A 12,769-nucleotide genomic window follows, 5' to 3' on the forward strand; every position below is an offset into this window, starting at 1 on the left:
TCGTATAAAATAGGTGACAGGTTTTGGGTTGGCTGATGAGTTTGGAGGGTCCAGTTCTTGGCCTCCTTTGTCCCTTTGCAATGTCAGATCATGTGATATTGATCTATTGCTAATTGGCATGCCAAGGAGTAACAGGAAGAGGTTAAAGCCAAATTAGACAGCTTGGTACAAATAAACTAAAAATGTAACACTGTAGAGCAAGCAACATTAGTTGTGTGCACTGAGCCGATTCTGCAAAAGGGGGCAATAATCATCCCCCTTAATAACAGCATTTGCCCCTAGTGATCAGACACGACACGCTAAATGGAATTAAAGCTGAACTCCGGGCGAATATATGCAACACAAACAAATGAAGTAAAAATGCATTAAAATATAATTAAAGAACTCCAGGAAAAAATATTAACTGCTCGTTTTTGTCTAGCTTAAAAAGAGAACAGTTCTACTCACCTGATGCTTCCAGCCTGCTTGTTTTTAGGCTGGTCCTTCCAACCTCTCTCCCCCTCCAGTGCAGCAGCCTGCTCAACCAGAGACAGGCTGGAGGGAGAGCTGTGACAGCTGGCCGCCTTGGAGCTTCAGGTGAGTATAACTTTGTTATTTTAGCACATAGACAACAACCAGCACTTAACGCTTGCTGTGCGGGAGTAGCCCCCCTGCAAGGGTTAAGAAAGTTTTCCTGGAGTTCCTCTTTAAACACACACACAGTGTTATCACCTGCATAGCAGAACACATGTTGGCAACCAGCCACACATGTGCTGCATATAATTGTGCTGAAAGTGAACATGCCCACCCGAGGAAATGCAGAGTGAGCAGAGAGATGACCTTCTCAGTCTGCTGCCTCATTGTCCAATTAGCCAACAGTGTTCCTCGCCAAGTTGTGCTGCTGCAGTATCTATGTTCTTTCTACAACTTTGCTGAGCTGCTTGTCTGGAGTTACACTAACCACACACATTACAATCTCAATTTTAGAGTGGAGTGTACTGTATAAAACTGAAATGAACCTAAAATGTATTTCCGCCGTTGCAGTCACAAAAGAGAAACACCAACTACATGTTTGTTATGTATTCCCATTCACATGCAATGCATCCCCCAAAGTCTTGCGATCTTTAACCCTTTGTAAGGACAGACAGTCCTGCACATCTAGTTGACAACTGATAATGGAAATCTGCCACCACAGTGCAGACAGGGTTAAGTATGGTAAACATTAACCTCCCCACCCCTCTGCATAGGATTACATAGCAGAGGAAAGCTAAATAAGATTTGTTTCAGCAATAAAAAAGGTAAGCAGCAACTTTTATCCCCCATTTTGGCTGCAAAAGTGGAAATACAATTTATGGTGTCGATTTAAAAAACGGGGTATTGCCTTACTGTCGTCCTGCTTTCAAAATAAATATAAAAAAGGCAAAGTTTGGCACTCCACTGACTTTGGGGGAGAGCTGAAACGGAAGTCCAGTTATGTGACCTGTCAAAGTCATGTGACTGGCTTTTCCTCCAATGCCAACACAGGCTCCACATCCCGATTAACACCAAGACGACCAGGTGCATCCAACAGCGTACTCTTTGAAGTGTGTTCACAATACGTGAACGCGGAGTGCGCTTGCATTGCCATAGGTAATGGCACCCCGCATATAGCTGAGCATGCGGGGGGAAAAATGCAGAATGCATGTCTCAAAATTTGTGACATGTACTACTTTAACGTGTTTGGCGTGCGTCTGGTGACCCAATGATGATCAATAAGAACAGTTGCGAAATGCAAGAATCAAAGTCCCCCAAAAGCACAGGAAGGCGCATCACCATGAGGCCCATACGCTAATGGGCCTTAAAATGCTAGCTGTGGTGTGAAGTAACCTTGCAGAGTATAGTGGAGATTGGCTAGAATAGCGATATCCGCTTTGTGTTATAAATTGGCATGAATGTTTATCAAAGACTAATTGAAACGGGAAGATTATATAGTGTGTGTGGCCAGCTTTACAAACACGTTTGTTGTAATTTAACATTTTTCGTCTCTCCAAATTTTTATGAATGCATTGGACCTCCATTAAACCCACAGACATTTACATTTGTGTAAGATCTTAACTGGCTGGGGAATCTTATAGAAATGTGTGAGATCAGTTTTACAGTGCCTGTACAGTGACTAAGTAGTACAGGCAGTCCCCGGGTTACATACATCCGACTGCAACTTACAAACGGAGGCCATTACTGTACAGCAAGGGTAGTTGCAATGCTACCGTGCTTGTGCTGATGAGGAATGCCCACCTTTTTGGGTCTGGTTTGTAGTACTGTACGTACATTACAGGAAGTTGGCTCTTGTTAGACGTGCAGACGAGGGGTGCCCACCTCTTCTTCCAGGTCACTGTGAGGTTTTTACTGCTGTCTGTACCTTAATAAAAAGATTTAATCTCACTTTCTGTCCTTGAGACAACAGGAAGTGAGAGGAAATCTACAATTAGGAAGGGAAATTAATTCCTGTAAGAGTGATGGGAAAAAGGGGTCTCCCCTGAAGCTTCCAATCCTTGCTTCCACGACAACCCAACATTTTCAAAATCCAATTGTCACAGGGACAGAAAGTGAGGCGAAATCTTCTGAACAGGAGCACACACAGCAAAACAAACATTACAGGAGGTAAAACCTTCCCTATGCTATCCAAAACAAAAAAAATTACTGGGGCTGCAGTTACATTTAAAATATATACCTGTTCCAACTTACATACAAATTCAACCTAAGAAGAAACCTACAGCCCCTATCTTGTTCGTAACCCAGGGACTGCCTTTAAAATAGATTTAGGCAGCCTTATTTTACATACCCTTTAAAGTCAAAACTCATTTTTTTATTTTGAACAGAGTAGGAAAGGTAAAAACCTGTCAGTTGTTTTTTTTTTGCCATCTTTGCCTAGAAACTCAAACGTTTGGAATTGTCCCTCGCTTTCAGTCTTAGTGACAATGACAACACAAAGAATGAATCTTCCCAATGAGGGACGGACAGATATAAGAACATTACACAAGTCCTAACCCTTCCCTACTCCATCCAAAACTAAAATAAACAGTTTTGGCTTTAGATACACGTAAATAATATCTACTTATTTTAAAGTGGAACTCTCCAATAGTCCCCCTTGTCCTCAGCATTAAAAAATCATACACATGGTACCAAACTATTCGCAACACTAACTCCACGGCTGCGCCTCTCAACTGTAAATACCGCATCACAAGTCTGGCACATGTGTTCCTCTGAAGAAGATAATAGCAGTCTTGTCATCAATTTGGCACATGTGCCAGGCAGACCAGTTGGTTTGGTAATTCCCCTCCTGCAGAGAGCACATGTGCAAGACTACCCCATAATTATTTTAAGTCAGCGACACAGTAAGGACTGAAGACAGAATCAAAGTGACAGCCCTGGAACCTGTACCTTTAAAAACAAGTCAGCGTTCGCCGCTTGCATATGTCTATTTTAACATTTTCCATTTAAGATAGGTTAGCTAAGGCTGCCTGCTGAAATGGCCCCCCAATACATGCAGAAATATACACCAAGAAACAGGAGAACCTCAGGTGGATGGGGCCCACTGTTTATTTGCCTGTATATGGTAGTATTGGGGAGCCCTGTTGTAGAGCTGCACAAACTATGAAGTGGAAACAACTGGAAAAATGTAAAAAGTTTAAAAAAACGTATACTCAAAATTAATAAATGATCAGTGATCAAATCAGTAAATGTATGTTGTTATAGTAATAAAATACACAATACGCAGAATAAACTAGCACATTCCCTAAACAAGAACGAAAGAGAATGATGTGGTGCTTCACATTTTTTTATAGTGATATAATACTTTTTTAGGAAGCTTGTACTGAGACAAATGAGAGGGCTGCATTGCTGGCCTTCTTCTGAAAGTTCTAGATGCCTGTTCATTTCTGGTCATAGTACAGTTTAACTTACTGACCTAAACCTAGCATACACCTAGAGAAGCCAGAATTCCTGAATTGCATATTTGTTCCAGGTCGGTGACCCAGCACATATTGAAATCTCCAGTTTAGAATAACAGCCAGGCAACTAGCATTCAGCATGACAGCGAACATCTTCTCAATACAGCTTTCCTTAAAGGTGTTACCGAATTACATAAAGGTGCAGTGCTTTACATTGCAGGAGAAACTGTAGCTATACTGTACATGAAGTACAGTTTATATATTCACATTGAAAAAAAACCTAGCTGTTCCTTAAATAAATTCTTAGGATAGACTGAGCAGTATCAGATGGTGGCAGGGAACATTTGATACTGACCTAGGGCTCTCTGAACACGGCTTTACATGTCCTTGACTGCTTCCTTCCCACACGCTGTTGGCCAGCTCATTTCCAATGGCCGACATGACTTTTATGAGTTCAGGCGGCCAGACATCAAGGTCTAAGGAACGGACACGGGATAGATGGGTCCCCAAATTGCGATGAATTCCAGAACACTCTATGCACATCAGGGCTCCAAGGTTCAGACTGGCCCAGTCCGGGCCTGGGAAGATTAGAAAAGAAGATTAGCTTAATAGAATATAATAGTTTAATACAATGTCTAAAGGTATGCCTTTAAAGGAAATGGTATCTGGTTTTTATGCCAAATGTGTCATCTTTGACTATCCTGGATCACAGGAGATTTTATTTGCAGTACGTGTAATGACAAAAAGTGAAAATCTTGTTCTGACACATCTGTATACTAGCACAGTCCAATGGATGTAAAACTGCCTCATGTTTAAAAAAATATATATTCTATGTTATATATACTGTAACAAGGCACTCCCAAATGTAAACAGCCAAAATCTCAAGAACAATAAGACAGGGTGGGGGAATCAGCTGCAGGAATCCCCAATAGAAGCAATACACCAGCAGGTGATCGAGAGCATTTGTGGGAGGGCTGCCCCATAATAAAATGTTACTGCATAATGTATCTGTTTACTAGGGTAAAGATGATCAAGACAGAATATCTGCTTAGGTTGACAAGTGCTAGGGCCTCAGAATCTATAACAATGAAAGCATAACCTCAGACAGGATACATTATTCCTCTTAATCAGTGTAAGATTGTTACATAGCTTATAAGGGTAAAAAAAAAACCATATGTGTTAAGTTTAACATCTTACATCTCGTGCAGCTTTGGTCCAGAGGAAGGTAAAACAAAACATCCCTAGGCAATTGTATACAGGAGAAAGGCAATACTTGCTGATACCTATCTAGAGCAGTCCAATCAATTTCCAGGGTCAAAAGATTTCTCTGTAAGCCTAAGGCCTCATGCACACACAGCGCAAGAGTAAAATTGTATATTGCGTATATATGCGTGCACTATATGCAATCCCAGAATGCATCATTCGTAATAGAAATTTTAATGAACTGTACGCACGTAAAATACGCAGAAATACGCTGCCCGGACGCATCTCGGGTCCATTCTGTTTTTGCGCATCTTTACGCTACGCAAATATACGGCTCCATACGCAGCTATGTATGGAGCCATTTATTTGCATATCGGACAATTTGCGCGTACGCGCATAGACACAGCGTATTGTACGGCAGTGTGAATGAGGCCTTAACCAGGTTTTTTAAAGAACCTTCATCTGAGATTTGTAGAGTACAACCACGGTTGGTGTCCAGGCACGTCACCTTGTATCTGCCATGTACTGAGCTATCATCCATGATCAATACTTACTCAATGTTTTCCTGTATTAGTGACGCATTAGTAAACTCCCCATTATTTGGGATTCAAGCAACTGGCAGCAAGCAATATGTCCTCAATTTGTTTTGCGATTGCTTGATAAGATTTTAGGAGGCTAAAAAATGTCAGTAGCAATTATAAAAAATGATTTGTTTAAATTCTGCTGCTACATGTTTAATATTTAATTGCCAATGTTGTTAATACGTTATTTAGGAAATTCTATTTTAGGTTTAGTTGCCTTTTAGTTTATATGGGATCTGCAATCTCTACTAAGGGAACAGTATGTACAATCCCATGTGCAACAGTGCCCTCTAGGGACCAACTCACCATGAAATCAGTAGAAAAGGGACCTAATCATGCTTTTCCAAAGAAGCCATCTAACATGTATCTGAAGAGACCTTCACATCTCCCTGGTTCCCTATGTACTTAAGAATATGGGAGGTTTCAGTCTCTGATGACTTTGTACTTGGAGAATGTGAGGTTAAGAATCCTGGCAGTCTGCTTATCCGGAGGAGGCCTGCTAATGTTTGTCTATTTGTAGGAGAGCAGATAGATAGTTCATTGCGCTGTCTCTAGGGATCTATACTTACTTGGTGCATCGCAGTCCACACAATGAGAATTTCCTGGTAAACTGCGAATTGACTGTAGAGCTAAAGCTTCATTCTGGCTGGTGAGACGAGACTGAAGGGGAAAAGAAGCAGGAAAAGGGTCAGATGGTAGAGTGCGAGCACTTTGCAAAGCAACATTTTTTTTCTGATAGGATTAACATTTTTGAACATCAAAGCTATGAATTTATTGCAATCAATCAATGATCCCTTAGTGTGCTCACCAACATCGAGAAGGCATGTGTGCAAAGCAATCTACTCATTCCATGCTTTTATAATGTTACAAAAAAATGTATTCAAGAAGCCAGTATAGTACTCAAAGTGAATAGCACAGCTTGTCCATACTGGCAATGACAATACCAATGTACTACTTACAGACCTTTGCAGGAAATCGGTCATGAAGCAAATCACTTGTGAGAGAGGCCTCCTGTAGTAGTGGCCATTCTCTAACTTCTGGACGGCATACTGGCTCTGGAGCAACTATTTCACTTGTAGCCTCACATTCATTGCCCTGAAACTCGATGACCAGGTTCCATCTCAGGCCTCTCATACAGGCGTTTTGCTTCATGACAGTGATGTGCGGTCTAGGTGACAGTAATCAGATCCCTCTCTAGTGCATACATTTTATTCACAGTCAAAAGTCAAAAGTACTTTCCAAAAGAAGGCCTTCTATATATGAATCCTGCTTCAGAACATGTAAAAGTTATTCCAGACTGCAGTGAAGTTATCCAATTGCACATCTATGGTTATTCACTTTTCTCAACCCTCAGGTAGACCAATCCACAAAGAGTCTAAAGTGGTACACAAATGTACATCCACATCTGTGTGTGTGTACAAGGTTGGAAGGGAATTTTTATTTCTTTAATTTTTTTTAAATAAATAAGCCAGAGCCATATTTGTTTATTACATATGCAGGCTCTGCTTCCTGCTTTGCAGTGCTACACAATATTGGTGATTTACTATCTCACGTGAGTTAACTCACTGATTGAAAACAATGCATTTCTTGTGTGGCTGATATCTCATATGTCAACAGTTAGTAAGGGTGTTTGAATTAGGCAAAATACAGAGCACTCCTTATCAGTTCATCTACACATTTCCATATTTATTATAAGGCCAAAAACAATTAAGGGAAACACTGCAGCAGTAATGTATTTGGTAAAGGGAGATACAGAAACTGGAAAAACAAAAGGCATTTTTACTATTCAAATCATAAAAATGGTCATGAGCAGGCAGATGTGATCTTTGCAATGAAATTATTTTGACAACCATTCAGGTTCCTCAAGCACTTATTTATTGAACAATCAATTTTAAGTAAATATCAGGGTTCATGGACTCTCACCTTGTTCTTGCTACTTTCACAGGACTGTAGACTGGCAAGAATCTGGCTCTCTATAGCCTGTACCCAGCCGTCCCGCTCTTCATAACTTGTAGCTTCAAAGTGCCAACTTTGGCCGGTGAGAGACACAATGATGAACTCAAAGTTCTCTTCTAGTTCTGAAACAAAGCAAGGAAGAGGAGGAATTTCTAGTTAGATGTCAAATCATGTTAATGAAACTGAACCTCACATCATACCATACTTCACTGGTTATTGTAAATAAGAATGGCTCCAATAAGGCTCACCTTAAGAAAGCAGTGTAAAAAGAAAAGGTGGTATTGCCCAATGCAACAGCTATCTGTTTTATTTTTCCTAATCCATACATGACAACATATGGCTGGTTGCTATAGGCAATGGTTTAAACTTTGTGTTACTCAAGTTCTTCCAATCAAGCCGAGTACCTGATGAAACTAATAGAATTACATGGGATGTATAGTCCCTTAAATGTTTTTAGATATACATGCAAAATAGAGCTGCTTGCTGTAGATAACCTTGCTACTATCGAGAGTTTCTAATATATAAAGGTGCAGCCATATTTGCTCATTCAATACACAGGCACTGCTTTCTGCGTTGCAGTGCTACACAGTTTATGTGCAATTATACTACTTCTACTACTTTCTACTAATATTATTATACTTCTTCTACTTCTTACAATTGAAGACTCTGGCTCTGCCAACCCCCTGAATACAATGCAACAGCTATGTGGGTAATGTCAAAATCATATAAAGACGCTCCTGAACATAAGAGCCTTTTGCCCACCAATCCAATATTGCAGATTTACACCCTAGTGTGCACAAGTAGGTGACAGCTCAGGCACTGGTGAAAACAGCAGCGCAAAGCTTTCATTTGTCAAAAAGAATGCTCAATTGGCACTACCTCACAGACATTAGAGCGACTAATCCAGCCAAAAAAGGCTGGAATGGAACACTACTCTCTAATATCTATGGCCCATATATCCATGGACTATGGCACACTCGTCTCAGGAGAGAAAGCCTGAACATCTTAGAAAACTCGGACAGCTACTGTTTCCCCTGAGATAATCTAAAGCTAAGCAATCACAATTATGCACTCTGCACCCTACTATTTGGTGCTTTTCAAAAGGTTCTTGCACATCTGTCTTTAGGTGGCTGAAGACATGAGAGAATGCTTGTCTTATCCAGTCAATTATGGCTGCATCAGAAAACTCCTATATCCTCATGGCTTCTCCATAAACCTGACCAACACCACTTCCAGGAAAGCTAACTGACCAGAATGGTATCCACAACATTTTCCTTCCACTCTTCAATAAATACAAACATGAATGTTCGCCCAATGCAAACTTTATTCAGCAGTTGTGTTGTGCATGCACCGCTGGCCATCATCTAATGGTTGTAGGTAGCTTACAAGATCATGGTCGCCATTCATCATGTCCCTTACCAAAGAGAAAGGTATCGATCCATAGGCCCACTTTTGAGGCAATTCAAATGAATGGGAACGCAACGCACCTCCCACACTGTTAATGCACGGAACCGTACGATTAACACATCAGACCAATGTGAAAGGGCCTTAACAAAGATAATGAAAAGTTGGCAAAAAGCCAGTTGTGATCACCTGGCAATGTACAATGCCGCCTGAACAGTTCAACATGTCATACTTTCACAAGCACTTGCAAGTGATTAAAACTGCCCATGTAGCATGGGTGTGTGTTTGTTTACATGCTATATGAAAACCAGATGTAAAACCACACATATAAAATTATTTTTATACTTCTTAAATGTATATAGTAGATGCATTCATGTAAACACAAGGTGCATGATGGAGAATGAGTTTACTCAGCCATCATAAACACAAATACTTAGCACACAGCATATATAGCCACACATACTTGCAGTAAGAAACAGACAAATACAAAGCAATGAAAAGCAAAGCAGAGAAGGGCAGATTTGCATACTTTTTTTTTAAAAGAGCACCTGTGAGGAAATAAATATGGGAACTGACATTTCTGACTTGTTTTAAAGATGGTGGCTGTCTTAAGCTGGCCATGCACCTTACAATTATCTGCAGATGTTCTATGGTCAGATGGAAAATGTGCAACAGATTCCTCCATCTACAACTGTGTGGATGGAGTAATCTCCAACTGGGCAATCTGTTGCACTTTTTCCATCTGACCACAGAAAATCTGCAGATAATTGTAAGGTGTATGGCCAGCTTTAGGTAGCATGTCACAAACCTAGGACAAACCTGCAGCTAGTGAAGATTAAACTGTCCTGCTTGTCCAGGTCAGCAGGAGTTTAAGCTCTTTACAAAACAAGTTAGTAATGAGAACTTACCCATTACAGGTTCGCTTTACAGAAACACCTTTTTTTAATGAAAGCATTTTCTAGATCACTGTTGAATGCTCCCAAAAACATTAACCTACATTTACATTTTTAGAAGTACTCTAAAAATAAAAAACTGGACCTATTCCAAGTCATAATGTTGTTTACCAAGCATGGCTTGAGCTGCTATGTCCTGGATACCAAAGAATTAAACACACAAGCATCTTTGAATAATGTTCCATTTGACCATTACTAAACTTTGGCCTAAAAGGATAACACAACCAACCAACCTTTTTCGGTAGGGACAGTTGAAGAAAGTGCACCACAAAAAGTGTTCGGTGGCCATGGTGAAAGGTGGGTGTTGTCTTAGAGAATATGGATTACTCTAACATAACCTTTTATATATGTATGCTAAAAATACTTTTTGAGTTTCCCCTTACTTTATTGAATGAGGTGAAGCTCTGATGACTTCCATCACCCAATCATGTGCCATCAAAAATAAGTTGGTTTTTTTGTGTGTTTTTTTTAATTATTATTTTTCTTGTACATGATTGGGTATTCTTTCCAAAGTAAAATTTCACCAAGCTAGGGGAAACAGCTGCTGATTCACAAATATTAATATATCACAAGGACACTTAAAAAAGAAACACATAACAGAGAAAAGACTTTGAGGTTAGATAGCATGAGATCTTGTTGTTTGAGCCTAAAAATGTTGTAGCAAACACTTACATAAAATTCCCTCCAATAGATATTATATGTACGGACCAGGGGGCGAATGCCGATACCCCCAGCCCAGTCCTGCCAACAGTTTGATGTTCTCTAAGGTCCAAATCCTTTCTGCAAATATCTTATCTATGCAACGGCATCCATATATTTTGAATCACTTTATATATCCTTAGGATCAATAAAAACATTCCATATGAAGGAAGAAATGTAGCTGCCCCATAATGTGTTGACTATACACCTTTAGCCCCTTTCACACGGGCTGATCAGGAGAGGATCTGTGCACAGATCCTCTCCTGATCAGAGCAGTACGGCCCAGATGTCACCGCTGTGTAGATGGACAGCTGCTGGAGATTGCTCTTCTGGACAAGAAGTTCAAGGCAATGGATGACAGTAAGTGCATGGGCAAAAATAAAAACTGTATATGTCTTTGATCTGGATTCATTACTTAAACAAGGCTTGAGGGTTTAATACTACTTTAATCAGCTTTACCCTAAGTATACCATTGTATTTATAAATCTGGAACGGAGACATAAAGCTGGACAATAGATGTTACTATACATTTCCTTTAGGCCTACCAACATATGCAGCTTTTCTCTGACTGCCTGTCAGAGAAAATCTCCCTCTGACCGGAATTTCCAGTATCGAAGGTAAGTATCAGAGCATTTGGGCGAGTACTCGGCCAAATACTCGGTATCGGTGCATCCCTAGTTTTAGTGAGCTAATATTAAGGAGTAGGGATGAGTTTAGGTTTGGACCGAACTCGGTCCGAACCTTAGCTCCCCCGAACCCAGAAGGAAGCTTCTTCAGTGTCAACCAATCAGTTGCGGGTGGTGAATTTCCTGCCCAAAGCATGACCTAAGCAAAGGGATGAAATGCAGTGATGTCATTGACCTTATATGGTTACATGGCTATATTTGGTAAATTACATTTACTTGGCTATGTGGCCATATTAAGTAAAAGACGTGATCACAACCATCCCACACCTTTGTTTAGATGCAGCTGCAGACGGGGAATGCCCATACCACAGCTGATTGGGCGGAAGTGCCCATGACACTTTTTTTGTTTGAAGAAGCTCAGGTTAGGACCAAGTTCAGTCCTAACCTGAGCTTATCCCTAATAAAGTGCATGCAGCAGGAGACTATAGAACATGCAAAGGTGGTCAGGAACACCCAAAACTCCCATGTGTAGGCTCCAAGAAGGTGACTCAGCCCCTGGTCCCACCTATAACTAAAATATCACTTGTGGGTGGACAAATGATATTCTAGTTATAATCAAATATGATTGCTTGCTATGGTAAATGTAGGAATATTTTTCTAAAAAAACTGACCTGGCAATGACAAACCACAACAGCCAATCAGTGGCTCTGATTAGCACAGGTCTTTCAAAACAGCAGATCGTATAGCATGTATAATGTTTGATGAACGTTTCTTTTATTTAACAATGCTCCATCCAAAACTATTTGGTGGAGCCATCCTTTAATATTTTGCTTTCTTCCATGCTCAAAACCATATTTCTAATTTGCAAATCTCAATGATCACGTTGAAGATGTGGGATGAGCCATATGAAATTTTGGTTTCAAATACATATTGTGTGCCAATTCAGTAACGGCATCACTAAAATTCTCTGTTCCCCACCCCTTCCTCTGAAAGCCTGGCTCTGCATTGTTCCCTCATACTTCCCTATAGGAATTTGTATTATAGGTGTGCTAATTCCGCTGCCCTGACATGATACTCAGAGGATTTAGTGTCTAATTAAAAGGTGGATCCCCAGGGCTACATTAGTGTCTGGAGTCAATGATGACACCATGTTGTGGCTGCAGTATCTTGCCACCGAGCTCACTATCCTGTCAAGCAGATCTCGGTAATAACTATAACAGCTCCGGGGGAAATAAAGCTGGTCTCAGGAGTCTGCAGTAGGCCACCCCCCATTATACCATATTATGGCACAGAGAGTGTTAAGTCAAGGGGAGGCAGAGCTGGAAATCTTAAATAAATAAAAATCCAATCTTTTATTAACCAAAAGCCGGCATGACGCGTCCCCCAGCCAGGATCCAGCAAGTCAATTTGTGACCCCTGACCTCCCTGACCTTTAACAA

The 12,769-nt window shown here is 40.5% G+C and overlaps 1 protein-coding gene across 9 annotated transcripts in view; it reads right to left on the minus strand.

Moving 5' to 3' along the window:
* The window catches only part of AGAP1 (ArfGAP with GTPase domain, ankyrin repeat and PH domain 1), a 382,012-nt gene that overhangs the window by 26,709 nt on the left and 342,534 nt on the right, over positions 1–12,769 (minus strand). For all 9 annotated transcript variants that reach the window (XM_018558278.1, XM_018558280.1, XM_018558279.1 and 6 more), the window contains 3 exons: positions 7,616–7,770; positions 6,262–6,352; positions 4,264–4,486 (listed from right to left, as the gene is read on the minus strand). In XM_018558278.1, coding sequence (XP_018413780.1) covers positions 4,264–4,486; positions 6,262–6,352; positions 7,616–7,770 — 469 coding nt within the window. The remainder of the gene's footprint in view (positions 1–4,263; positions 4,487–6,261; positions 6,353–7,615; positions 7,771–12,769) is intronic.

The sequence above is a fragment of the Nanorana parkeri genome, unplaced genomic scaffold (genome assembly GCF_000935625.1).
Source record: "Nanorana parkeri isolate BGI_ZX_2015 unplaced genomic scaffold, ASM93562v1 scaffold329, whole genome shotgun sequence".
Classification (NCBI taxonomy): Eukaryota; Metazoa; Chordata; class Amphibia; order Anura; family Dicroglossidae; genus Nanorana; species Nanorana parkeri.